Source organism: Strix aluco, chromosome 5 (genome assembly GCF_031877795.1).
Source record: "Strix aluco isolate bStrAlu1 chromosome 5, bStrAlu1.hap1, whole genome shotgun sequence".
In the NCBI taxonomy this organism is placed as follows: Eukaryota; Metazoa; Chordata; class Aves; order Strigiformes; family Strigidae; genus Strix; species Strix aluco.
The window spans coordinates 33,017,409-33,044,210 of record NC_133935.1 but is presented as its reverse complement, the minus strand read 5'-3'; the positions used below and the strand labels follow the sequence as shown (position 1 = coordinate 33,044,210).

Here is a 26,802-nt window from a genome sequence, read left to right as displayed (position 1 = left end):
GTTGGGATAGAAAATTGTGAAAATATTTTTTCTGAGACTGGATCTTGGTGCTCTGTAAGTTGGATTAGCTACAACACGTTAACAGTAACTTCAATTTGAAGGCAGGTTCTCTAAAAAGCGGGTATTAAAGTAGCTTTTCTCACCAGTGCAACCATAACTGCACTTGACAGTTTAAGACGAGAACGCAGCCATTAAAATGGTGCTGAATGTCAGTCAGATAAAGGGAATTGTGTTTTAAAAAGCGTATCCCATCCGTGCTGGCTCAGACGCACATATCCACTCACGCCTGTGTCTGCCTAGCCCTGATGTGTTCGTGCCCTCACACGTTTAATAACTCGCTGCTGTCGCTCAGCAAGCGTCCCAGTGAAGAGAAGACGTGCCTGTCCCGGGATTAAGTAAGCGGGACCAGGCTGCTGGGCCGGGGGTAACACATCCGTTACACGGCCCAGGTTGCCTTTCTGCTTTGTATTAATTTGAGCTCAGCCACGTGCTTTGGCACGTTAGAATTAACCGTCCTGAAGCTGTTCCGGTTGGGTTTCCCCTCAGAGGCAAGAACCCGGGACGGACCCACCGGACCGGGTGCTGCCCGACTTCTTCCTGGGAGCGGAGCGGAGTGGGGTCCCCACCGCCACCTCCCGGAGCGCCCCGCCCGGCTCCGGGCAGGCGCAGCCACTGCGCACCAGGCCGCGACGCCACCGCCGCTGACCCGGAGACCGGGACGTCACGGTGGCTCCGCGGGGCCGCCCGACCAATCAGCGCGCCCCAGGGACCCAGCCCGGCGAAAGGCTGGACGGCCCAATCAGGGGCCCCGCTGCGCCGTGCGTCACCGGCCGAACGCCGCACGCCGTGGCCAATCAGCGGTCGGCAAGGCGCTGACGTCGCGGAGCGGACGAGAGGGTGTAGGGCGCGTGCGCGTGGGTTTCCGTTACCGCTGGCGCGCGCGCGTGGCAGGCGTGAGAGGAAGCGGGAGGAGCGGAGGGGGGAGGGGAGGCGGCGGCGGCAGCAGCAGCAGCAGCACCACCACCGAGGCCGGCGCGAGGCAGGTTTCCCGCTCCACCTTCCACCGGGAGCGCGAGACAGAGGCAGCGCCCGCTTTACCCCCCCCGCGGCGTCGGGGAGCGGCTCCGCCCGGGCCCGCCAGTGACGCGAGGGGGAGGGCTGAGCGCCGCGCCGGGCCTCGGGCCTTGTAGGCCGCTGTCGGCGTGACTCGGCCGGGCCGGGCCGGCCCTCCCGCGCGCTCAAGATGTCGGCGCAGGCCCAGATGCGCGCCATGCTGGACCAGCTCATGGGCACGTCCCGGGACGGTAAGTGCCCCCCAGCCGGGGCGGGGGAGGGAAGGAGGGGGTGGAGCCGCCGAAGCCCCTGAGGTCACGTCGGTACCGGGCAGGCCGGCCAGCCGTTCACCGTGATTGGCAGGGCTGGGGCCCGCTCCCTGCGCGGGGTTGGGCCTGCCGAGGCCGTAGGTCAACGGCAGGGTGAGGGCTTTCGGCGCTGCCGCCCCCGGGGCTCGGAGGAGCCGGGCTCCGCCTCCCCCCGCGGAGCTGCCAGCGCCAGCCGTTGTGCGGGCGGCAGGAGGCCGTGCTGCTGTTTCAGCTGCTGTTTAAGGGCTCGCAGCGGAACTGCGCCGCTAAAGGCGCGCTGGCGGAGCCTTCCCGCGCGGATCACCTCTGAGGGAGGCAGCAGTTGACTAAGATTCAGGTCATGGAGGGGAACAAACCAAAAAATCCCCCCAAACCAACAGCGGCTTCAGTAGAGCAGGGTTTTTTTGTGTGCTATTACAGTTTTGTCTAAAGTCTGACCCAAACCATCATTTCAGTCAGCAGGTGGGTATGGCTGTTGCTTTCAGAAAGAGTGTAGTTAACTCGAGTGGATGAACTCTTTTAAAAACAAACAAGCCCCGAACAGCTAACTAAAAACTTAACACCTAGAGGCAGTAATCCCGAGAGGGAGATACTAGATGTACTGTGAGGTTTCAGATCACTCTGCGGTCGCATAGTGAACTGAAGATTATCGCTGCGTAAAGCTGCTCAGAATTTTTATCAGGGTGTGTGGTGATCAACGTGAAAGTTTGAACTGGTAGTTGCCCATAAATCCATGTGGTTTGAGGGCTGCTAGAAAAGAGCAGTTCCTGTTGTGCTGTGTAGTATTTTATTTACAAACAAGAGAATACTGCACCTGAGGGAAGACAGCAATTAGAGATTATTTAAATGTTCTGCATGTTGTACTCCCTCTTACAGATGTGTTACATGTTTGTTTAAGCTTCATGATGAATTAATGGTTACCTGTTTTCCCATGCACTGAGTAGGATGTATGAGCTGGGTTGTACCTTGTATGTACCGGTTATCTGTTGGTACAGGGTAACGTGATCTGAGAGCTTTTTTTAGTACAATGTAGGATTTTAAGTAAATGTAACTACTTTTCACGTACCCAGTATATCATGAATGCTTTCTACTAAATGCCTGTAGTTGTTTTAAACAGGGATGTGATAATCTCATTGGAAAATTACTGGTTTTTCAGAGCAAGGCTGCTTAGGTAGCAGTCATTGTGCAGGATCTGACTTAGGGTGTTTTTGTCTTGCCCCGGAAGATTTTTGAATACCTCCTGTTGTGGCTGCACATGTCGAAGTGCTTGGCAAAGTAACATTGTGCTCATGAAACTAGGGTTTCCCGGTGTTGGCACCTAGATTGCTGCCTCAGAGCTGCCAAAGACTACACAGAAGGTTTACAGCAGGGGGCTGTTTCAATTTGTAAATGTATTTTGTATTGGGTTGTGGGAGAAGAGTGTGATTTACCTGTGACAGCTGCTTAAAAATGATAAGTGGCTAAGATCTAAACCAGGAAAAGCAATTTCGTACTAGATTTCCATTAGCTTTGTGAAAAAGCAGTTATTTTATTGATAATTATATTCCCCCCTTCCACCTGCCCAGTAATTCCCAAACCACATGTGCTGAACTGTTTAGAAACTGTCTAGAGAGGAGGCATTTAAACAAAATTGGCAGGATGGGGAAGAATAAGGAGAAATTACTGCAAAACTGGCTTCCGTTATTGGATTAAGTGGGGAACTGAGGGTGTCAGTGTAACACTATTCTAGGTTTTTTTAAAAATTTAAAATCCAGTGGGGCATTATTTAAATTGAAGTGTGAACAGGGATTGAAAAATCATCCTTTTCTCTAGAGCTGGTACTTATTAAATTCAAGGCCAGGCTCAAGGTCATTGAAATACTGTTAACATTGAGAGCAGTGGGGATTGGGGTCGTTTGGTTTTTTTATGTTCCTATCACCTTTGACAAATTATTCTATTTCTAGTAATATGCAAATAGTTGCTTTTCATTAGAAAGTGGCATTTTTTTAATTTCTTGGTAGATCGTAAGTCTCATTTCACCACTTGTCCCCATTGCCTTTGGTTTTGCTCTGCCAGGCAGCAGAACAGAGTTTAAAACGTTTGTAAAAAAAAAAAAAAAAAAAAAATAATCTTTCTTGGGTGATGTTTGTGTTTTATATTGTTGAGAATTACCAAAGTGCTTTTTAATTTCCTGATTACAGTATTTTATACTTTACACAGTTTGGGGTTTTTTGTTTGGTGGGGGTTTTTTTGGAGGAGCCTAGAACGTGCAAGTTGAAAATTCTTACCTATATTAAACGCAGATCAAACATTTGATCTTTTAAGTGGGAATAGAACAAACACAGAGGTAAATTCAAAATCAGTGGTGGTGCCTGAACATGTAGTCTGTATTGTTCGGAATTTACAGTATTATTTGTAGAGAACAGAAATGTGGTCTAAAAATGGCTTTGAAAATTTTGCAATGAGATGCTCAAGTATGGCTTTAGGAGATGAGCTGTAGGTTGTAATTTGTGCACACTCATAACTGGTGTCTCAGGGGCCAGAATGGAGAAGCTCAGAGGGCATAGTTATAAAATGTTTTTATGGATTTGCCGTTAAGCACTGAGAACACCTAGAAAGCACAGTTCTGTATTGGTCAAATTGATTCAGAAAATACCCACTGAGCTGTAGGAATATTTATGATAAATAAGCTCTGTTAGTAAGGTGCCTTCTAATATCAAACGGGGTTGCCCAACATGTGGCTGTCTGGAAGTAGGTATGTGGCTCCTGGCCTACCCCTTCCTCTATCCTTTCCCAGAGGGCCCTATGCCTGCAGGCAAGGAGAACTGAGAGCTTTGTGACTTGCTTTGGCAACCTGCTTCCTCCTTTGTCTGAATTTTGGCGGTGGGATTGGTGCACTTGTAGTCGCACACTCAGCGGGTGATGAACTGCTGCCTGGTACCTGCCAGGCTGTGATGTTCAGGCGGCACAGTGCCGTGCTGCTCTGTGCTTGTCTTTGCTTATGTGACAGACACCTGACAGAGAAGTGAAACAGAAGGGACTGGGCAGATACTCTTCAGCAGTTTCCAGTGAGTTGCAGTTCTTAGAATTCATATGGGATATATAAAAATCAGTTGTATTGTTTATGTCAATACAATGAAATCATTCTGAAAATGGCAGGTATAGTCCTGTTACACACCTGGAAGAGCACATTATTTAAAAACAAGTGTTTTTTTTAAAAATGTTAAATATACCTAACTTAAACTACTCTTGCATGCTTCTCTGATGATAGATGGAAAACCAGATTGGATGTGGACCATGCCAAAAATGAAAAAAAAAAAAAGTGGCTTAAATTTTGATGTTAGTAAAAAGCTGGACTAATTTAATATAGTCATGACTGCAGATTGAAAAAAAATCTTCTCTGAAGTATGCTATGCCAAGTACTGATAACCTGACATACTTAGAGAGGCTTAAATATAAACTACTGCATACACAGCGTGGGTTTCCCAAATACTGAGAAATAAGGAGTGCTGAAGACCGGGTGATATTCTTATGTACTTACATACGAATGTTTTCGTCATCCTGTTTTTTTTAATGTCAGCAGTTAAACTAAAGGACTTTTTATTACACATATCAATAGTTAAAAGTTTAGTTCGAGTTGTATTTATTGTTGATGACCAGAGCTGTGGGAACTGTTGCTCAGAAGTATTAGGAATAAGCTGATAGAAAAGTATGATTTTTATTTTTTAAAATACTGGTTTTCAACTGTAAAATTGATTAAACATTTTTTTATAGTATGCTTATGTAAGCCCCGTTTTTTTGCCATCCCTATTCTGTAGAAAACAGGAGTGATCCTTACAAATAGGATCATGACTGTTTTAAATAGATAGTCATTTGCAAATTGAAAGGTTAACAATTGATATTAGTACCCCAGGAATTTTTCTTTTTTTGGAATGTAGCTGAAATGAGCAAAGATCACCAAGTTTTCTTTAAAAGGCCTGATTGTAAAGATTCCGTTTTATCTTAAATCAGCTTATCTTGTTCAGCTGGTTCATTTTCTGCCAGGTCAGTTACCTGCTCTGCCTTGCCGCATGAGTGCTAGAGTCAGTGTGAAGAATCGGTTAGAAGCAGAAGGTGGAGCAGGATCATTACTTCTGACAGTAGTGCAGACACAGAGCAGGTCCAAATGGGCCTGGAACAACACAGCCTCTTGAAACTGCTGAGTTGATTGTTGCAAAGAAATGTGGTGGTGGTTTTGGTGGTGTTTAGTAATTGCCACTACATCAAAATCAGGTTATAGTCAAGAAATGTGGGAAGAAAAAAAAGAAAGCGCAAAGTTAATTACATTGTTCTTAAGGGGGGTACATTTGTGCCTGCTTCTGAGACTTACATGTCATGAAAACGTATTTCCAAGCTTCCTAACAAATATTATGCTCTGTTACTAGCAGAAAAATCTTTGGATGCTTTAGATACACAGAACCCTTATGTATGAAGTGCCAATCAGCACCTCTTTCGCTTCACCTGCTGGCTTTTTGAGTTGAACTGCTGCATTTGGAGTCTTTAACTCAGTTCCTTAGCTGTTACTAGTAAAGCACTTTTCTTGTTGTAGATCATCATCTTCTGGCATTGAAACTTAAAATATCCTTTTTGCATCTATTCATGTCTTAATCAGTTCTTCTGTTTTATACTAGCCACTTCAGTTATCTTCAGTAGTGGTTACTAATGTGTGGCTTTTCTGTCCTTGTTTTGAAGTGACGCCCCTGTGCTTATCTTAGTCATCCCGTGTTTGGTGACATGCTTTATATGGTAACATAGGTGTAATCTAGAATTTGTAACCCATTTTTTAATTTCTTTGTTTCCATGTAGGATTATTGAAGAGTTCTCTGTGTACTTGAGGATGGGTGCTGGGTTGATGTTGGTATTTTAAGGGTACATAGATTTTGTTTTCTGCTTTGCTTTATGCTTGGAGGTGGAAGGTAGCATGTGCTTTTGAAGTTCCGATATGTTGTTGTCCATTACTGGAGGACTGCTAGCCGTTTGGGTAGCTTCAGGCTGAGAGGCAGCTTAGGGAACCAAGAGCTTCCTTTGGGAGCTCTTCTTTCAAATATGGATCAGCAGCAAAATAAAGGCAGAAGAAACTACCTTGTATACATGAATTTCTGCAAAACCTACCCAGATTGTTGAATTGATAGCAGCTCAGAAATCTGAAAATAGTAGCAACACTTAAACTTCATGAAAAGATTCTTTGTTTGTCAATTAGGAATGATCAGAAGGCTTTAAGAGCAATGATCATGTTTAGTGAATTGTGTATATTTGCTGGCTTCATTACAAAGTTCTGGTACTTTAGCCCTTAAAAATGAGAAGAACAGTGAAGGACTTGAGGAATTTTTCTACTCTAGATTTGGGACACTGTCTGAAGTGGCATTTATGAAGAAGCAAGTGGGCATATTCATACCTCATAGAAAATCATCCCTGTATTTGTTCCACTTGTAATCCATTATCTAAAAAATGGTTTCATTATATTCTGCATTCACAAGTGTTAATTCAGTCAGTGTAAACCAGAAGCAATTCTGCTTAGAAATGTGTTACTCTAAAGGTGTTGTGGTAAAGATGTGTCCAGTATTAGTGAGAAGAATATCAGAATTAGCTGCTAGTTCAGTGTGCAGCAGGAACAGGATCTTCTGTGACTGCATAACCCTCAATTAATGATATTGAATACTTGTTATACAGGGCTTTCTTTGCTGGTGAAATTTGATATGCAGTCTTTAACCTGATATTCCACCTAGTTAGTAGCTCTTCATGAGGAAAGCTTTCAGAGTCCCTTGCCAGCATGTTGGGACTCCTGCTTCAAAAATTTGGAGGAAAGCTAACCGGTTTTGGTTGATGTAGATTAATGCAGGAAGTCAACAGCATGAAAATGAAAATACACCTTGTTGTCTTTGCATGGATTGCACCATTAGTATGCGACTAGAGGTTACAGTTGGATTATAAAGGGTAATTCTCATCAATGCACTGGAATTGTTGTTAGTAGTGTATTAGGATACATCAGAATAGTAGATGCTGGATCAAATAAGTCATTGTTATAAGTATGTTATAATGCTAAGCATTGTTGATACATAAGTGTTCATTCTGCTGGTTTGTGATTAAAATATACTGAACAGGAATGATGACATTGTGGAGGCTTGCTAATAGGTTAGACTTGGGAGTTCAAAGTGAGCTGTGTAGTACAAGTGCACATTGTGAGCTTAACCTCTGGATGTTCCTTAATCAGCAGTATGCATTGGTCTTGAATATTGATGTTACTTCTGTAGTCAGCATGTTTAATACAAACTAGAAAACTTCCTTTAGAAAACTTACATTACTGCTGTCATCTCTTTAGTATTTGTGTCTCTAGCGTGCATTTGTCTTATGCTTATAAAGGATATAAGATGTGCAAATGTAGAAATTTCCATGATTTTTTTTTTGCTTGAATGGTTTTGATTCTGTTTCAAAGTTCTCCATTCGTCTGGAAAGTAATCTTTTACAGAAATGTGGTTTGGGCCAGGTACTTTAAGTAAAACTAAAGCTGCTGCTGCTTGAGGAAAAATTATTTTTTCTGTATCTCCATATAAATTTTATCAACCATGATTTTTTTTTTAATGGAGAAAATCTAATTGGAAACACAGGGATGACTTACAGTAATAGATGTTGACTCCTGTAATGCCCTGGTAAATTACTTTGATTTCTTTAATGAGCATGAGTCCTAAGGGTCAAGTAGTTGAATACTCTGCTGTTCTTCAGAGGCAGGGTTAAATAAGTTGCTATTCTGAGCTAATTTAGTTATTTACCTATTAAAATAGAACTTGTAATAAGGTATAAAATATCAGTGATAGTGTCCCCTTTATAAATGTTTAAGGATACTTCTGAAATTTAGATGACTGCAGCTACTTGGTACCTAGATGTATTATCTCCTTACAGAATACATAAAGCCTTTTTTTTTTAAAAATACTCATTAATATTGTTTACATTCACTTGATTGTTTAACCATACAAAGAATGTATCAACCTAAGTACAGTTTGACAAAGAAGTAGCATCTTGGTTATCTGAGATACCACTGAAGTCCTCAGCTTAACACAACTACTTGTGTTTTAATTCTTAGAAGGCATCTGCAAAAGCTTCTTTTGCTCTAGGCTGGATGTCAGGTATATAGTGGATCCATAGATTTTATTCTGCCTTCCCCTCCTATGTAGACCCCAGGTCATCACCTACTCAAGATGATTCATCTGTAGGTCAGCAGCAGAATGCATCTTCTGTCTTTGCCGACAGGTCTGCACTGTTTATGGTCATTGGAGCTCACAAAATTCATGAAGAAATAAAATCATTTTCTTCTGAGGCTGTCAAGAGGGACACAAAATTCACTCATTATTAGGACATAGTGTGTGACACCTTTTCTTTTTGATAAACCTCTCCTTCTGAAACAGCATAAATTAAAAAGAAATGAAAATGTATGAAACTGCTTTTCATAGGAAGGAAAAGGTAAATATCTGAATGTTCTGTGTATGGGGAGCCTTTCTGAAAGTCTCTTAAATCCTAGACCAAAGGCACAGTGCAGAAAGAATAAACGTTTAAAATGTAAATGTGGAACGTGTTCTTGAGGCTGTCCTTGATCGGTTTTGCTGCTTTTTTCCTCCCCCACCCGCTTTCTTTTCCCCTATGTTGTTTTATCTCAGGTTGGTAATTGTGATTATCATGCTAGCCAATTAGATGAGAAGGAACTGATGCTACAGCTGCAATACAGTCTTAGTTGTGGTAGAGGTGTGAAAAAAGCTACGTCTAGATGTTGAGGTAACGTCTGTGAAAGTACTACTTGCCAATTTTACTTAAGGAACCATGCGTCTTTCAGCAATTTTCTGGTCTTAATAACTCCTTGACTCCTGATAGGTTAGTGTTATTAGGCCATCAGCTGTATTTTTTTAAAATACTTTTCTTGGTTTTGTTCATGTGTCTTTATATAGAAGAATCTTTACAGTCAACATGTATTTCTAGATGCTGTGTTAAAATTGCTGGCAGAGTCTATTATTCTATACAAACTGAACAATCTGGCCCCTTGTTTTATTTATAAAGGTTCAATGTATCTTTGCCTGCCTACATCAATCTGCAAGGGAGTGTCAGAAAGGCCCCGCATTCGCCGAGCCGTGAGTTATCAATAACTTTTCAGATGTGTTAATGAATGTGGAACAAACGCAGTTATGTGTTTAAAAAAAAAAAATATGGATCCACCTCCTAAAAAGAAAAGCGAAACTCAAAACTCTTTACTCCAGTAGCAGGCATGATTATAAAGGGATTGCTCTAAATTTTTAGTAGTGTGAGTATAACTAAGCAGTAAGGTCACCCTCTAGAAAACCTATTGTTGAACTGCTTTGAAGCTGTCTTTACCCTGTGGATTACAGGTTTTAACAGTTGTATCTTGCAGGCAAATTAAGCATGTGATGTTTTTGAAAACTTTTGTTTGATTAATAATCTGAAACTTGGCCCATCTGAAAATGTTATATATTAGCATTGTATGCATGGAACTGATATTTAAAAATCTGATTGCATAATAGTAAGAAAGGCTTGACTAATAAGATATGGGTTTTTTATTCCCCTCTGTTGTAGTTACCTCAGTAATGAATTTGGCTTCTTGAATTGTTTAATAGATTCAAAATTCTGTGTTTCAGGTCATGAAGCCATAAAATAACTCTAATAATGGCAAAATGTATCTATACTCTTTAAAATATTTGATGAAATGGAAAAGGCTGCCATCTGAACTCATTTTATGTCTTTTTTTAACTCCAGCAGCCCTCCTTGCTTCAGTAATTCACCAGTAGGTTTTCAGTCATTAGAGATCTTAACAAGTTGTTGTGTTTTAAAAAATTAGTAAATAGATACATCCTGAGAGAGATTAAGGTGTTTTATCATGCCTGTGTCTTAACAACAAGAGAGCCATAGCAGTGATCTCTCTTCCAAATCTCAAATAGTGATAATTGTGTTATGACTCAAAGGAAAACATATTCCTGCCCTCATCCCCAAAACAGCAGCTGGTTACTTTGTTACGAAGACTTCAGGTCTTGCTTCAAGATGGGGTTATTTAAACTTGCAATTGGACCTCAGTGTGTGGGCAGGTTGATGCTTCTGCTGATGCAGGAACTACAACCTGCCATGATGAAGATGTAATTAAGATGTTCCTAGCCCAATAAACAGCATGTAGAAAAAAAAAATATGGCTTATGATACGGAGATATGCAAACATCTGTAAAATAATTTTGCATATAGGCTATGTCCATATGTTTGACTGACTTTTTTTCAGGTTTGTAAGCATTTCAAAACATTCTTCTGCCAACTCTTTGTGCTACTCCCATGAGAAGTAAGAGGGTGCATTGCATCCAAGAGCAAAATCATAAAATGAGTATCAGGTGGGATTCGGTGAAGACTCTATGTGTATCATTTTGTGTTTATGAGGCTGCTTTTATATGCTAATTGTTGCATACAAATACATCAGTATTTCATGCAAAATCTGAATAGAACATTATATAGTTCATTTAACAAATGCTGTTGTAGTTTTTAAGCTAATGCTGTCTTTCTGGTTTCAAGCACTTTTCATGCTGCATTTTTGAAGGGGAAGTGTGCGAGGATTTTTAAATAACATTATAGAGCATTAAAACATGTATTTGTGTTTTTGGTGTTATTTGGCAAAGAAGCATACAGTGTTTTAAATTCTAGTTTCCATAGACCTTTACTGTGTGACAGGGCAGTGTTAATATTTTGCATGTAACCTGCAGAACATGTCTGGCTTCCCCAGATTTCTAACCTGGAATGTGCTGATTTCTATATTGCAGGTGACACAACCCGTCAGCGAATCAAATTCAGTGATGACAGAGTGTGCAAGAGCCACCTTCTCAACTGCTGCCCTCATGATGTGCTCTCTGGAACTGTATGTAGCTAAATCTTATGTTTTATTTAGATAAGAATGGAGAAATTGAATTATATTTCTTCTTTGCAATATCTTAGTTGCAAGGTTTTCAGCAAGTATCTAGTGCTCTCTGGCAGTTCAGAGGAACTCATATAAACAAATAATTCATGGGTTATGAAGTTAATTCCTAGAAGCTTCCTGCTCTGTATGCTAATTATTACTTATAAATTCAACATTGTTTGCTATAACATAAAAAATTAAATAATTAAATAAAATACATAATGTTACCTATGTGAATTGCACTATAGCAAAGCGGTTTTAAGCTGGTACAGTTGCAACTAGTAGAAAAAAGGAAATATAATTTATGCATAAATTATGAAGTTACTTTCTTAAAACTTTTATGTTTTAGTGACAAAGTACGCCACACAAATATTTGTACAGGGAAGAGAGGTGATTTTTCTTTGGATATACTTTAGTGAAAGCACTTGAAAGTTCAAATAACTACATTTCTAGAAACTGAGATGTATTTAACATGATAGTGACACTTACTGTACAATATGCAGTTACTGTGCTGTTTTCACAAATTCTAAGGCAATTTGAAAATCTCCGTTTGTGACATGTTAGTAACTTGTTTGACTTGTGTTTTTGTGTACTCTATAGTAGAGGTTCCTCTGTCTGAGCATAGCAAACAAGGGGCTTTGACACATGCCAGTAGCTTTGTGAGTGTGCTGTGCTTTACCTTGTGTTGCCTGAGTAAGGTACCTTATGCTTTGTGAAACGCAGGTGAGTTACACTGCATTGATTATTTAACCTACTGTTCCATGGTGTTAGAATAATTAACAGTAGAGAGATGTAGTATGATGATGTGCAGAGTCTTGTGTGCCTGCCATTCTTAATACTGCAGTTGGGTAGCTTTTCTTACTCACGTTGGCATGTTTTCTTACCCTGTGGTAGAGGGGAAAATAAGTGCTGGAAAACCTGTCTTAAGGATTATTTGAAGCATTATTGGTTCTCTGTGCTGTATCATTCCAAACGGCTAACTTGACTGGAGCCTTTAATGAAATACAGAATGAAATTAATTTGCAAAATGGAAAACTGGAATATATATACTTGGTAACTGACTCACCTGTCACCTGGCCTCTAATACGCTTTCCAAGTAGCTATGATTTTTAAATTACCAGAACTTTTTTGGTTGATTAAAGGACTTCAAACGTGCATGCACACACTAATTTTGTTTATTAATTTTGGTGTTTGTGCTGACAGACCAACAGTTAAAAGTCTGTCCTTCCCTCTTGAGTCCCTGCAAAAATAGGCGCAACTGTAATTGCTAAGAAGCACAGGAAGAAGAGGCAAAAAAAATAGTAGAACTGAACTAGAGAACTTAACATTTGTCTTAATAAAAAAGGCAATGGAATAGAAAAGGTCTGTTTGAGCTTCTTCGTAAGTCTTGTGGCCTCCTAAATTTTTTTCTGTCTCCTTAAATACACTCTTTCCTTTTTCTTTTGTATCACAAAGTATCGTGCAATGATGCCTTGTGTGCAGACCAAGCATATAGGTTGGGCCTGCTTACCCAGTTCATTAAGTCCTTATTGAGAGTTCTCATCTGTCTCATACAGGATTCTGCTGCTGCTCTTGGAGTACTGTACTAAACTTACTCAGTGAATATCAATCTCCTTTTTTTTTTTTTTCCTTCCTCATAATGCAGTTAGTCATCATACCACAAAATATGTTCCTTCTTTCAGTGGGAGTAGTAGAAAGGGACTCATAAGAGACAGGCTATGTCTGACCATGTGATGTTCTGCTGTTTACCTAGTCATGGGTCTGAAGAAATGGACTTTCTCTCTTAATAGCACAGTTTTTAAAAGGGCAAGAAGCATGTAGTGTGACTAAACAGTTGATTTGGGAAATGGCTGTGGAGTTTTCTCCAGAGTTTTGATAGGAAAGTTTTGATGCATCTTTGTTCAAGATCTGTAGGTAATAAAGATTGAGTGACTTTTTTTTTTTTAATTCAAATCCAGAATCGTATGCTTCTGAAAGAATAGGTTCTCTGGTGACATTTTACAAGGTTCGATCTTCTGACTAGATTATCAGTAAAATATTAGACATGAATTGCCTTTTTTTGTGTGTCACAAGATAATCTGTGCAATTCTTATGAACTGCATATTACCGTTCCCATCTGCAAACTGCAGACTTCTATGCTATTCCAATCCACCCACTCTTTCATAAGCACTCAAGGAGGACGTTCACAGATAACACAAGACAAACAAAATGACTCATATGAGTAGGCTCTCTTAATTTACTGTGTTCTTTTCCTTAATGGCCAAATACCCAAAAATCTGACAAGGAATTGATTTCCCTTGACAATAAAATCATGTTCCCCAGGCTACAGTATGTATAGGTAAAAGCAGTGTGTGTATACTTTTCTTAGAAGATTGGAGACTTTGTTGTCCAGATTTCTGTGTATGTTCTCTTCTCTTGTTAAAGTGTGTGCTTCTTTTTAAGAATACTCTATGAAGTCTTTTTGTTATTTCTAGACTTCTCCAGAACACTTGCAGTAGGTAACTTCTGCAAGTTTCTTTGATCAGATTTGTCTTTTGGTAAACATTAGAAACGTTTCAGGAAAAAAGCATCCATACAAATTCGTAAAGTTTTGAGTTTTACTAGGAAACTTCCATTGTCTAGATTGGCAACAGTGCACAGCTTCCTACTTTTCTGAGCTTTCTTTTGCACTTCCCAGTGTCTTGTTTCCTCAGAGTAGTTTATATTTAAAGGAACAATAAAGTTGTCTTTAAAGGAACCCTAAATATTTTACTTAGGAGTGTAAAGCCATAAGAATTAGCTGTATTTTGAAATTCAATTCTTTCTTATGGCTGCTGTTGCCAACTGAACAGTTTGTTCTGTATCAGCTTCCCTCTTCTTCCACCTTTTTGGATAGACTTGTCTAAAAATCAGGAGATTTTGATTACATTCTGATTTTATTTAGTTTCATTTTATTTAGAGGTGTTTTTCTGATACTAGGTTTCTGGTTTTGTAGACTTGAAAATTCTAAGTCAAGTAGTTGGGTGTCAGTGTCTGCAGGAGATGATTTTGTGTCACTTTTTGGGGAGAGACAGGGAGACTATAGGTTTTGATTTTTTTTTTTTTTTGTGGTCTGCTTCTAAGGGCAATGGGAATAATGGGCTATGTGGAAGACAGAATAGTGAGTCTCAAGAGCAAAAATGTAAACAAAGATAAAATTGTAGCATCTTCTTTCAGTTTATTAAATTTAATTCCAAATCTGTTGTGCTCTGTGATTATCTTTTTATATGAAATTTGTTTTGAAGTTTGTGTGAGGCACACAGTAAAACTAATTGTTAAGATTACAGAAGTGACATTGTATTAAAGGTTGTAGAACAGTGTCTGTTTTGAACCTGCTTTTGACAGTGCCTCTCACTTTTAACTGACATTTTTTCATGTTTTCCTGCTCTGCTTTTTCATAATGATCACTTGGGCACTGGTTCACATGCATAAGTCAGTGGTTTAAAATTTCGTTTCAAGTTGAGAATTTTATAATGAGAGATTAAGATTTTTGTAAACCCTGGCTATTGGGATACTGAATAATTTACCACTTAAAGTCAGCAATTTGTATTCAAATTTGTCTTAAAGGGCTAACACTTTAGGTTTTTTATCCTTAATAGTCACTGATGATCAGGCTTGGGGATTTGGTTTGTGGGTTTTTTTTCCAAACTGTGGTTCTCGAGTTATTTTTCATTAGCATTACAAAAATGTTTGTTTATATTTAATGATACTATGAGGACTGAAGCTGCATATGTAGGAGTCAGATGACTCCCCTGTAATGGTACAAACCTATTAAGCAATGTTCTCTGTATGCAAGCTCTGTGCTGTCTCCAGCAGGTTTTACAAGCTGTATAAGAATGTGTTTTCTCTGTCTTTGTATATTTCTGAATGAATAGCTGAGACTAATGAAAATGACAAGGTGGGAAGATTTAAAGCAAGTACCTTTTAATAAGGTTAAAAGTAGTAATGTCCTGAATATTTATATTAACTCACTAGCTCTCTTTGAAGAGCCCAAGCAGTTCAACACTTATGCAGCAATCTGGCTTTCTTATTAGCTTGATTGTGCTTCCCTGTTGAAAAAATTTCACAAATACTGTATGGGGTCTTGCAAATCGTGGTTGAAAAACTCCTTTCTGCTCAGTGGATTAACTTTGTATTTATGTGTATTTGTTGAGGAACATTGCTTCTTGCGTTTTATTTATATAGACCTCACAGTATGCTCTGTCAGCTTAGTCCTGCAGTTAATTGTATCTTTAGGTGCTCGTGAATTTATTGCACTCAGCTCTTCAGGACTCTTGCTGAGTGAAACCATATTGATTAAGACCTTGGTTTAGCAAGATACTTTAATACGTGACTAATTTTAAGCTTATTAGGGGTGGAATTTGGCTCCAGATTAAGACATCTAAATTTAGGTTTCAGCTGAGGAGCTTGGTGTCGAAGCTTGTACTGGAGTCAGAAGGGATCTAGGCAGTGGAGCCTAGAGAAAGTTTCAGTTCACCTGCCACTGGGTATCCCTCTCGAGGTGGGCTGAATCCATTTAGGCTCACTGACTGTACTGTCTAATCTCCTTTTACTGTAGAAGAGAAGTTTGGATAGTTCACACATCTGCAGATAGGTGTTAGTGAGGTGTTTTAATCTGGAGTTGATTTCTTTGCCGGTAGTCTTATTGGCTCAGTGCAACTATTTCCATGCTTAAAACTTTGGTGTATCAGTGAGATTATTTGCTATGGTGTTACAAAAAGCAGGCATTCTGCTGGAGGGTATCAGCTTTTCAGTTCAGGACTGATTTGATCATGTGAACTGCTTTAGCTTTGCAAATCAAATTAAATTAGGCTTGCATAAGCTACCTCAATTTGTAGCCTTCAGACCAGTGGTGATGAATTGTAAAGTGCTATGTTGTCCTGGCAAGTGATCCTGTCAGTCTCTTGAAATGTATTCTTAATTTCTTTGACCAGTGCCAGGAAAGTGAACTGATTGTACCATATTCCGTTTTAACAGGTTTAATTTATCTATATGAAGGGTTTTTTTGTTACTCTCTGTATGGTTATCTAACTTCAATGTTAATATATAGTCAGACTATAAGACCAAATACTATGTAAACACTGAAACATCTCATTTAAAAATAAGACTCCTGCTAGCTTTGTCTTTCAGTGAAGATCTGTTCTAACAACTTGAAAGTCTTCAGAAGTGAGAGTACGGTTAAATGTCTTTAAAGTATTACACTTCTGAAGATACCTGGAATTTTCGGTGGTTGCTAAGGACTTTAATAACTTAATTTCTGCCTCTCTTCAGCTCAGCATTTCTTTCCTGCTAGTGAAGTCCTACAAAAGTTAACCCCATCAGTGGAATCAGAGGGCTTAAATAATGCATTATTATGTCATAGAGTCATAGCATGGTTTGAGTTGGAAGGGACCTTAAAGATCACCTAGTTCCAACCCCCCTGCCATGGGCAGGGACACCTTCCACTAGACCAGGTTGCTCAAATCCCTGTCCAACCTGGCCTTGAACATTTCCAGGGAGGGGGCATCCACAGCTTCTCTGGGCAACCTGTTCCAGTGCCTCACCACCCTCACAGTGAAGAATTTCTTCCTTATATCTAACCTAAATCTACCCTCTTTCAGTTTAAAGCCATTGCCCCTTGTCCTATCGCTACATGCCCTTGTGTAAAGTCTGTTCCCATCTTTCCTGTAGGCCCCCCTTCAGGTACTGGAAGGCTGTTGTAAGGTCTCCCTGGAGCCTTCTCGTCTCCATTCCGAACAACCCCAACTCTCTCAGCCTGTCCTCATAAAAGAGGTGCTCCAGCCCCCTGATCATCTTCGTGGCCTCCTCTGCACTCACTTGAGCAGGTCTATGCCCTTATGTTGGGGGCCCCACAGCTGGACACAGTAACTCCAGGTGGGGTCTCACAAGAGCAGAGTAGAGGGGGAGAATCCCCTCCCTCAACCTGCTGGTCACGCTTCTCTTGATGCAGCCCAGGATGCTGTTGACTTTCTGGGCTACAAGTGCATATTGCTGGGGCATGCTGAGCTTCTTATCAACCAGCACTCCCCAGTCCTTCTCCTCAGGGCTACTAAATGCTCCCTTTCTGAGTGTGTGTTGCTTACAAGAAAGGATGGGCTTTTTCACAAGTCTAGAAGTCTGTCAGAAACAAAGTTAGTGCAGACGAAAAGTGAGTTCCATAATAGGGAAGATCTCAGCAAAGAGTCTACCTGCAGCTGCTTCTTAGCAGTACCAAGAGTTTTCTCATACAGACAGACCCCAGTAGTTACCTTGACAATCTGATAAAGGGAGAGACGTGGTTTCTCCAATATAAATTTTTCAGTAATGTCAGATCTTTCTAACAAGCAAGCAAATAAAAAGTCCTTCTCTTGCTGAATGTGAACTGCTTTGGTATGGGTATCTTTATAGTTAGAAAGAGTTCTCTACCTAAACATTGCCTAGAGTATCTTTTTTCAAAGCCTATCAAAGATGCATGCTGGTTTTGGCAGCACTGGTACCGTATGCTACTATGTCACGCTTGGCTCAACATCAGCCTGCTGTGTTTCAAGTACCTTTGGCTTTTCTGTGCTCTTTTTGCACTTAATATAAAGTACATTCAATAATCTAATCTCTGATGTCAAAGGAATTTGTAGTAGTTTTAAAAGTGGCAAAATGGAAACTTTGCTGTAGCTCAAGATCTGAAAAGAAAGCCTTTTTAATTTCATGTTCCAGAAACAGTATTACATCAGTTTAGTCTCCAATTCAGTTATTAGTGTCAGCTACTCTGTTTTGCAGATCAACTCTTCAGATTCTCTATTGCCCAAGTTCTCAGCCAGCTCTTCCTTGTCTATTCATATTTAACTAATGCGATTCTCTTGTTTTGGTACTTGATTTGATCAAAGCAGAGTTTTGCATCATTGTTAAACTAAATGTAAGTAATCCATATTTCTGTATTAATAACAAAGGCATTCTATCCATTTTGTGGATGGGATGACAAAAATGATTACTAAATCATTTCAATATGAGTTGCTTGGGATGGAAGACCAGTTGTCTAAACCTCAGCTCTGGGAAATCAAGTAGCATTAATTGCCCATCTAACACTAAGAAATAAAAAGAAGTATTACAGAAAACAGCAAGTTGTTAGTAGAAGGCACTAGTTTCTTAAGCGATAGCAAAAGGACTCCTGATATCCTGCTTTGCATGTGGTTGCCTAGATTATTTTCTAGACTAATCTTCAGCAACAGCTTTCAGTTGTAAGAAAGATTCTCCAAATATGTGGGGGGTTTCTGGTTTTAATCTTCAGTAAAATGCAGTAACTGCAAAAAGCCCCACAGCATGGCTTCACATATTCAATAAACTTTTAAGTATATCTAGCCTGGGGACTTAGGTGTCCTCACCTTTCTTGATTTGCCTTACTCATCAGGACTCTTCTGTAAATCACTCTTTAAGTAGTGTAAAATCTGTCTGAAAGTCAGTGTATCAACAGTGAAAAACAGTTTATGTGCATTCTTTTTAAGCCTTCATTAGTAGTTCAGTGTCTGAATATAAGTCTCCCTCATAGCTGTCTTCTGTTTCAAAGGTGATTGATCCTAAAATGGCTGACTACCAAAGCTTGGGTTTTGCCTTTTGGGGAGGGCATGTCTTGGCACCAGATCGCAAGGTGAACACATGCAAAATGAAAATAATGTGTCTTACTGTATGTTCTGTCCATTTCCACTTGCTGTCCATCTACTTTGCAGCTAGTCATGAGTCAAATTACAATAAGAGCTGCTCTGTGCTTATTAAGGTCCTTGGCAATCCTGATCCAGCGTAGACTTTTAACAGTAACAAATCGTCCCCAAGATGAATTGACTTTGCCTGATGTTGCATAACTTACACCAGCAGAAATGCTTTTCAGCCAGATTTTGCATATAATATGCAAACTGGTTTAAGAGTTTTAAATGGGTTTTTTATGTCTCTCTACATTGGGATTTACTAATAGAGAAAGAGATTTAGTAGTAATATTTCTGTGAAGGTGCTTTCAAAGGATTAGCCAAGACTAGTACAGGCTGTATTGAGGAACACTTCTAGTGACGATGTAATTTCTTTAGCAGCAAAGCTAATGAAACGAATCCTTCTCTCTTGTAACTGCTTGTTCTTGCTCCCTGTCTGTTATGCCACATGTGTATTTATAAGGCTGTGCTCTGTTGGATCAAAGAGGGCAAAGGGAGCCAAAATTCACTGCCCTCTGATTGAGACATCTAACAGAAAGAAATCCTCTATAACACTCCCTGTCATACCCCAAAATTGCTGCTAATAATACTGAAGTTATTAAAGAGTTTCTGAAGTGGCATCTTGATACCGGAAGAGATCTTGGCTGCTTACATCCACTGTTATGTTGCCCCCTACATACTGTCAGCACATCTGTTTGTGTGGCTGCCTGACAAGCTGGACAGAGGAACACTGCTGAAAAATTGCTTCTCTTTTTTGTTTCCTAAGATACATTTTACACAGTCAGTACCCAGATTGTGTTCAACTGCATAGGCAGATGTGCTGGCATGGGGTGGGCACAGAGCAGTGATAAAGGGAGGACAGAAAATTTTTCAGTAGCATTGCTAGCTCAGTGTAATTGCCCTCCTTTCAGGTTATGGATTTACAATTCCCAGTAAGAAGAAAAGACATGAGAAAATGTACTGTATTGAGGAGGGCAAATCCAACCCTAATAGAGGGAAAAGTATAAAGCACATGTGAACAGCATTTCATGGTAGTGTTGTGTGAATTCTGGTTTTTTTAGAGTGTGACAGAAGTTTTATTTCATGCAATTAGTTAAAGTGTATGTAGATTGCGTATCAAAACTGTTTTTCTGATGCTATGGTGGATATGTTTCAGGCTTTTTGTCACTGTATTCAGATCTATTAAAGTGTGTCACTAGCCTTATCTATACATTTAGAACTGGAGTGCTTCACTTAAAACAGGATTGACCTTGAGTTTTACAGTTTAACCTTAAATAAATACCTTATCAGTACAAGTGATGAATCAGCATAAAGACAAGCTTTTTAAGTGTCCAATTTTCAGATAATTTTAATATGCTCTTTCATAGTGCTTTCCTAGTACTGAAGTACTTTCCTGAAAGAATGCCTCAGTTTAGATAGTGTCAGCATCTAATGAATTGGAAATAGACATGTGTAATACATTGCTCAGCTTCAAGGTCTTTGTGGATTTGCATCAGTTAACAAAATTGCTGAAGTCTTGTGTAGTTGCAAAGAGAAAAGCTAATCTTTTTCTTTAGCATTGCAATCATAAGTTCTCTATTGCAATCAGATGTTTTCCGGAAAACAGATTTATAGTGGCTGAAGGGTATTTAAATAATGACAGTTTATCAAAAACTTCCAAGTTCAAAATTCTGTATTTTAACAATGTTTTTTCGGTCTTTAACATTTGAAATAAACCAACTTCCGTAAAAATTGTTTTAATGGATTTGTTGGAACATCTAACTGATGATTGGAGAAGTTGACAGCAATTGCTGTTTAAGTTTTTTTACTAAACTTGTGAGACTTGAATTGCTACTTAAATGCAAGTATTTGTTGTTTTTTGGTGTTTTTTTTTTTTTTAAAAAAAAAAAAGCCCTTGTTAGGCTCAGATCCAAATGACTTGCAGCAGTTTCTGAATTAAAGCTCATATTTTCTTTACAAAACTCACAACACAGGTTATTAATTATTTTAGTTTTGGTTCTAAAACTGTTACTAAACTACAACAGTATCAGCTTTTACCCTCAGAGTTCAACTTTCATTATGTGCTTTCAGTGTTAAGAAAGGATTCATTTCTCATAGTATTAAGTGAGCAGTACCAAGAGCAGACTTAACTGAAACTGTGCTGTTTTAAAGTGATGCAAATAATAATCACTTTCAAATATTATGTATCAGCTTGTGCTTTTGCAGAGACAGTGCCTTGGTTTTGTTCAATTTTGTTTCCATTATAAATTGTTGTGGGGGCTGTTTTGTGCTTTGTTTTGTTTGGGGGTTGGTTTGTTGTTCTTTGGGGGTTGTGGAGTGGTGTGGGTTTTTTGGTTTTGCTTTTTTTGTCAAGTCTATGTTGCTCTGTCTTGATCATAAAACAAATTTTCAGGGAATTTGAATTAGAATTTCTTGTGTGGTATGCAAATTTAAATTTAAAACCAATATTTGTTGCCTAATAAGGTTCTGGGCACTCTTCTCAGTGGCATTGTATGCAAGATTAGCAATGCAACCTACTTGCTTTCTTACGTTCATGCTTCCTTCCTGCCCTTTCTAGAATGGTTTTATATTACAAGTAAAATACCTATACATTTTCTTCCCTGATTCTTGAACATAGTCTGACACTCAGCTCATCTACACTCATCTGCAGAATGTTTTGCTGGGATTTGATTTTTGGCTATCTTACTTGAAATGCTTCAAGAACAGTTTTTAAGCAGCACTTACAGTGGTGTGCTGTGGTTGTAGCTATTTCAGGTCATGAATGTAACTGGAACGCATATAGAGTGTGCATACAGTTCAGACCAAGCATTTCACCAGTTAATTGCCAATTATTTGTGGGGAACTTGGTTTTCCTAAGCTGTTTTAATTCAACACAGGATGTCCTACTTCAGTCACTTTTTTGAACTTTCAGTAAAACAACGTTTTTGCAGGGCATTAAAGATCCTTTGTAATGCAAACAGCCATTGTGATAAGCTGTTCATTCTGTCTGCTTTTATTATTTCCTGATGTTTATTAAAGATTGGTATTGTCTTATAGCTTTATTAAACTGTCCTATTGTTCCCACAGGACAGATGATATGCTTCAGACTATTTGACAGTTAAAGACAATCGCGCTAACTTCATTCCTTGTTAACACTTCTGAAAAGTTAAACCACTTTCCTTCTGTCTCTTTTCAGAGGATGGATCTTGGAGAATGCCTGAAGGTACATGACCTGGCGTTAAGGGCAGACTATGAAATAGCATCCAAAGATCAAGACTTCTTCTTTGAGCTTGATGTATGTATTTTGTCTTAATGCTAGAAAGCATATTTTGTGTACCTAGGTGGATAAACCAAGCAACAAAAGTTAAGTTTTGGTAGACACAGAAGGAAGACTTTTCGAAAGTAGTTTTCTAGAAAGAGGCAGAGAAACCCTTGCCACAGTTACATAAGATACATGCCTCTTTATGATTATATGTGGGTATTTAATTTGTATTGGTGGTCATCTCTAGGTAGAACTGTTAACAGCCTTCTACAGAACAAATCATAAAACTGGGTGCTTAGTGTTATCAAATAGCAAGCAAACGTTAAGGCTGTGTATGCTTTGGAGAGAGCCTTAAATTCTGTGCTTATTGAAGAAAGTAATTTTGTATTGGGGATTACAAATCACATGCTATGTCTCAGTACACTATAGTTTGAGTAATACAGTTTTGAACTCCCAACTAGGAAGTTAGTCTTCACTAGGACAAAAAGGGTTGGGGGTTTTTTGTTGTTTGGAGGGCTGGTGTTAATATGCTTAATAGCTTAAACCCCTAGTGAAAAAAATTACAGTATTACATGTATTGGCTGGGTGAGCTGAACCTGAATATCCTTTGAAGAATTTTAATGCATGTTAGAAATGCTCTCTTCTTAGAGAAGACTGAAGACAGATGCACTTCCAAATTTCTGCAAATACTTATAACAATGTGTAGGCTATGATTTTTAAAATGTTGTGTATTAATATATGTGACTAGTCACCATAAACTGCTAGACTATTGTTTTACAAAGGTTTCACTAGTAAAAACTTATAAAAGTTAAGTCTTCATTAGCCTTAACACTTAAGATTTATTAAATATTCATGTTCTTGACAGCATTGATCAGTGTCCTTTATTGATGTTTCAGGCAATGGACCACCTGCAGTCATTTATTGCAGACTGTGACAGGAGAACAGAAGTGGCGAAGAAAAGACTAGCAGAAACCCAAGAAGAGATCAGTGCTGAAGTTGCAGCTAAAGTAAGCATGTAAAACTAGTTACTGAAGTATCTTTGAAGGCCTTTTTTTCTAAGGAGCCAACTTAAGGCTTTGACAAGCTATCCAATCTGAGAATTAATACTGAGGAGGGGGAAAAATAAGATGTTTTCTGTATCCTTCCCAAAACTGCCTTTAAAGCATGGAGAGGTGGACACATGGAAGAGACCTCTCTGATGTTTTTGAGCTCAGGAAGCTTGACTTTCTGTGATACCACGTCATAAAAACGTTAGTAATTCTTACACTTTTTGACCAAAACTTCATCTGCAAACAAAATTCAATGTGCTTTTCTCTAGATCTTCTAACAGAAAAAAAACTTTTTTCTGCACATAAATGCTCATGCTAGGAGGAATGGTTGTGCAGGTATTACTTTGCAAGACTGTGGTATAGGCAACAGTGTGAATTACTTGAAGTTTCTGAACAAAATGCGGCTCTGGAGTCGGTACATAGACTTGATAACTCAGCCTTTCTCTGTTTTTTCCTGACACAACTTCTGTTTCACTTTTACCTGGAGAGATTATCTCTACCGGTTTCTTTTAATTCTGTCCTACCAATTTTGCGTATAATAACTTACAACTCAGTAGTAGTTCAGATTGTTTTCCATGATTAAAAGCATTTCCTATATTAAGCCTTTTCTTGTCTTTTCAAGGCTGAAAGAGTTCATGAATTGAATGAAGAAATTGGGAAACTGCTGGCCAAAGTAGAACAGCTTGGAGCTGATGGGAATGTGGAAGAATCTCAAAAAGTAATGGATGAAGTGGAGAAAGCTCGGGTAAAGAAGAGAGAAGCAGAAGTAAGTTGACTGTGTAAGAGTTGGGGGATGGAGAGGGCAGGGTCCAGTATTAAATTGGTTGGCATCTGTGTAATGCAGAATGTCTTATCTGCTGTCACTTCCTTAACTAATTGCCTCATATAAAACTAAGGAATTTGCTTTGTGACATCCTGTACAATTAAAGTTTCTACCTTTAAATACACTCCTATACTATTAAAATTATACTTGCTTCCACAGATGATGCATTTATCTTAGTTCAGCTGCGTTGGCCAGTTGTATCTGAGGACACTACAGTTGTGTCTGTGTTTGTTGGAGGGACTTATCTCATTCAGTTTCACGGCTCTTGATTATGGCAACCCTGTTGTGTCTCATGATGTGCTGATGTGGTTCGTACTGGAAAGCTTCAGTGAAGTGAACCATTGTCTTAATTAAAAGATAATTAGTCAATGGCTTGTGTATCAGGCAAGTCAAAACGGTCCTTGAAATGTTCAGGTGACAGAACTCACCAAGAGCTTTTCCATATCATTTCACCAAGATACTTAAATTTATAGAAACGAACATCTGCAGTTGTTTTAATGGTACCAGAGGTGTTGCTGGCAGTCTTTCTTGTCTGTCATCTGAGTGTCTGTAGATAAATTTTGCTCAGATAACTTGTTTAATTAGTGTCTAAAATGCAGGTAGATTTCTCAGGAAACTACTGCTGTTTTAACCTGGGTTCAGAATTGAAACTGGTGTAATAACACAGTAATTGTAGTGTTAACATGTATTCATTGTTGCATATGAAGAAGTTGTTCATCCTTCTAAGTATTATGATCTTAAGTAAAGGTAATAATCACCCCACTTTGTTAAATTTGCAAAACCCGTTGCTGATGTCCTGCTTTTAAATATGTCCAATCTTCAAAATAAGGAATCTGCCTTGTATCTTAATGAGACAGTTTATTTATGAATAGTGTGAATTAACTAAAGGGTGTGCTTGTGTACATTGAATTTGGTTATCAATTTGTAGTATATCTTTGGTAAAGTGTTATTTTTGTACTTCTGTGCACTGAGAAGTAATAGCAAATTGGGTTTTTGTTCTAGGAAGTATACAGGAATTCTATGCCTGCCTCCAGCTTTCAACAGCAGAAGCTACGGGTTTGTGAAGTGTGCTCAGCTTATCTTGGTCTCCATGACAATGACCGACGACTTGCTGACCACTTTGGAGGAAAACTACACTTAGGATTTATCGAAATAAGAGAGAAGCTCGAGGAACTCAGGGTAAATCATTCTTACATTTTTGTGTGTTGTGTATAGGTGTGTGCTCCTACTTAATTATTTGCCAGGCAACCTTAATGGAGTACTTCTGGGCATGTGCATTTTTTTCATATTACTTTAAAATTTGGGATTTCATTAGTCTACAAAACACTAAACATTCTAATTTAATATGAATTATCTGCATAATTTTTATAAGATGACCTTTTTTGCACTGAAATATATTAAAACACATGTTCAAAGTAATGCATCTTGGGAACAGAGTGCTATTCCACTTGTAAAATGGAGAACTGTATTTTGAACAAAAATGATGTTGAAATGTATTTAGCAGTTGTAGGAGATAGCTAAATGAACTTTACTTTTAGCCAACTGATTGGTTACAAGTAATAATGAGACTCTTGGAAATACAAGAACATATAGTGGACCTAAGTGATATTCTGATTATTTAATTAGGATAAAATGTTAATAGGGCTGGTGTTGAAATCCTCATTTTTGGTACCAGCATGTAAGGAGGACAGTAACACATGGCAAGGTTTTCAAAAAAGATCTACAGAAATTCTTGGGGATCAAACAGCATGCTGCATGGTGAAAGACTGAAACTCAATTTGTTTATTTTATCTGTATAAAGATTAGGAGGTGACTTTCATCCTATAGGTACCAGCAACTACAGAAGAAATTTTTTTTTAAGTAATTTTTGAAGGCTTTTCAGCTTAACTGAAAATAGATGAAATAAATAAGTTCCAAAAGCTCAAAGCTGTAGCTATCCAAAGTCAGAATACAAAAATATGTATGTCTTGAAGTCAGGCTAGCTATTAAAATAATTGTTACAGAGAGGTTGCATGTTCTCTGTAGCTTGAAGATTTGAAATCCAGTTGGAATATTATACTCAACAACACTACATTGAAATTGTGTGCTGAAAGAAAGACTTACTATAATTTTATTCTAGACTTCTGATACTCAAGAGAATGGATTGGGACACTGATGACATTTATGATCCCAATATACAGATTATGGAGTTCAAGGCTCAATTAAACATTTAACTGTAGAAATCACTAAAGACAATAGCTAAATGGTTTGACCTAAAAGCAAAAAAATGCTGCTTCTGAGTTTGAGTAAATTGACTTCGTTTATATTTCATAATATTCCAGCTGTCTTGCATGGATACTGTGACTTACCCTTTGGAAAGCCCAACTCCTTCCATTGACTATATTGGCAATTTAGGCTCCTAAATATAGCTGCTGTAACTTAGATGCCTTGAATAGATCATGTGTGCTTCCTCTCATCCCTCCATGAAATCATGCAGAGAGTCACTTGAACAAGAAACCTTGCTTGTAGTTAAACTACTGATATTGTACAAGGAAGTGTAGATATAATTTGATGTAAAGGGTTGAAATAACTGATCATTTACACCATTTGGAAAAAAATGCATGGATAATTATTTCGCATTCCCAAAGCATCAATAAAATAATCTTTTGAAGTACTTCGCTAACAAAAAAAGAAAACAATAACTATCCCCTCCTTC

The 26,802-nt window shown here is 38.8% G+C and overlaps 1 protein-coding gene across 4 annotated transcripts in view; it reads left to right on the top strand.

Moving 5' to 3' along the window:
* Positions 1-943: 943 nt before the first annotated feature.
* The window catches only part of LUC7L2 (LUC7 like 2, pre-mRNA splicing factor), a 35,411-nt gene continuing 9,552 nt past the window's right edge, over positions 944-26,802 (top strand). Inside the window, exons 1-8 of one of the 4 annotated variants that reach the window (XM_074826830.1) lie at positions 947-1,304; positions 9,423-9,493; positions 10,644-10,749; positions 11,173-11,267; positions 22,170-22,268; positions 23,132-23,242; positions 23,907-24,050; positions 25,110-25,286. In XM_074826830.1, the coding sequence (XP_074682931.1) occupies positions 22,173-22,268; positions 23,132-23,242; positions 23,907-24,050; positions 25,110-25,286 (528 nt within the window). In that variant the 5' untranslated portion in view covers positions 947-1,304; positions 9,423-9,493; positions 10,644-10,749; positions 11,173-11,267; positions 22,170-22,172. Of the gene's footprint in view, positions 1,305-9,422; positions 9,494-10,643; positions 10,750-11,172; positions 11,268-22,169; positions 22,269-23,131; positions 23,243-23,906; positions 24,051-25,109; positions 25,287-26,802 lie in introns of all 4 variants that reach the window. The other 3 variants (XM_074826831.1, XM_074826829.1, XM_074826828.1) reach the window with 3 other exon arrangements.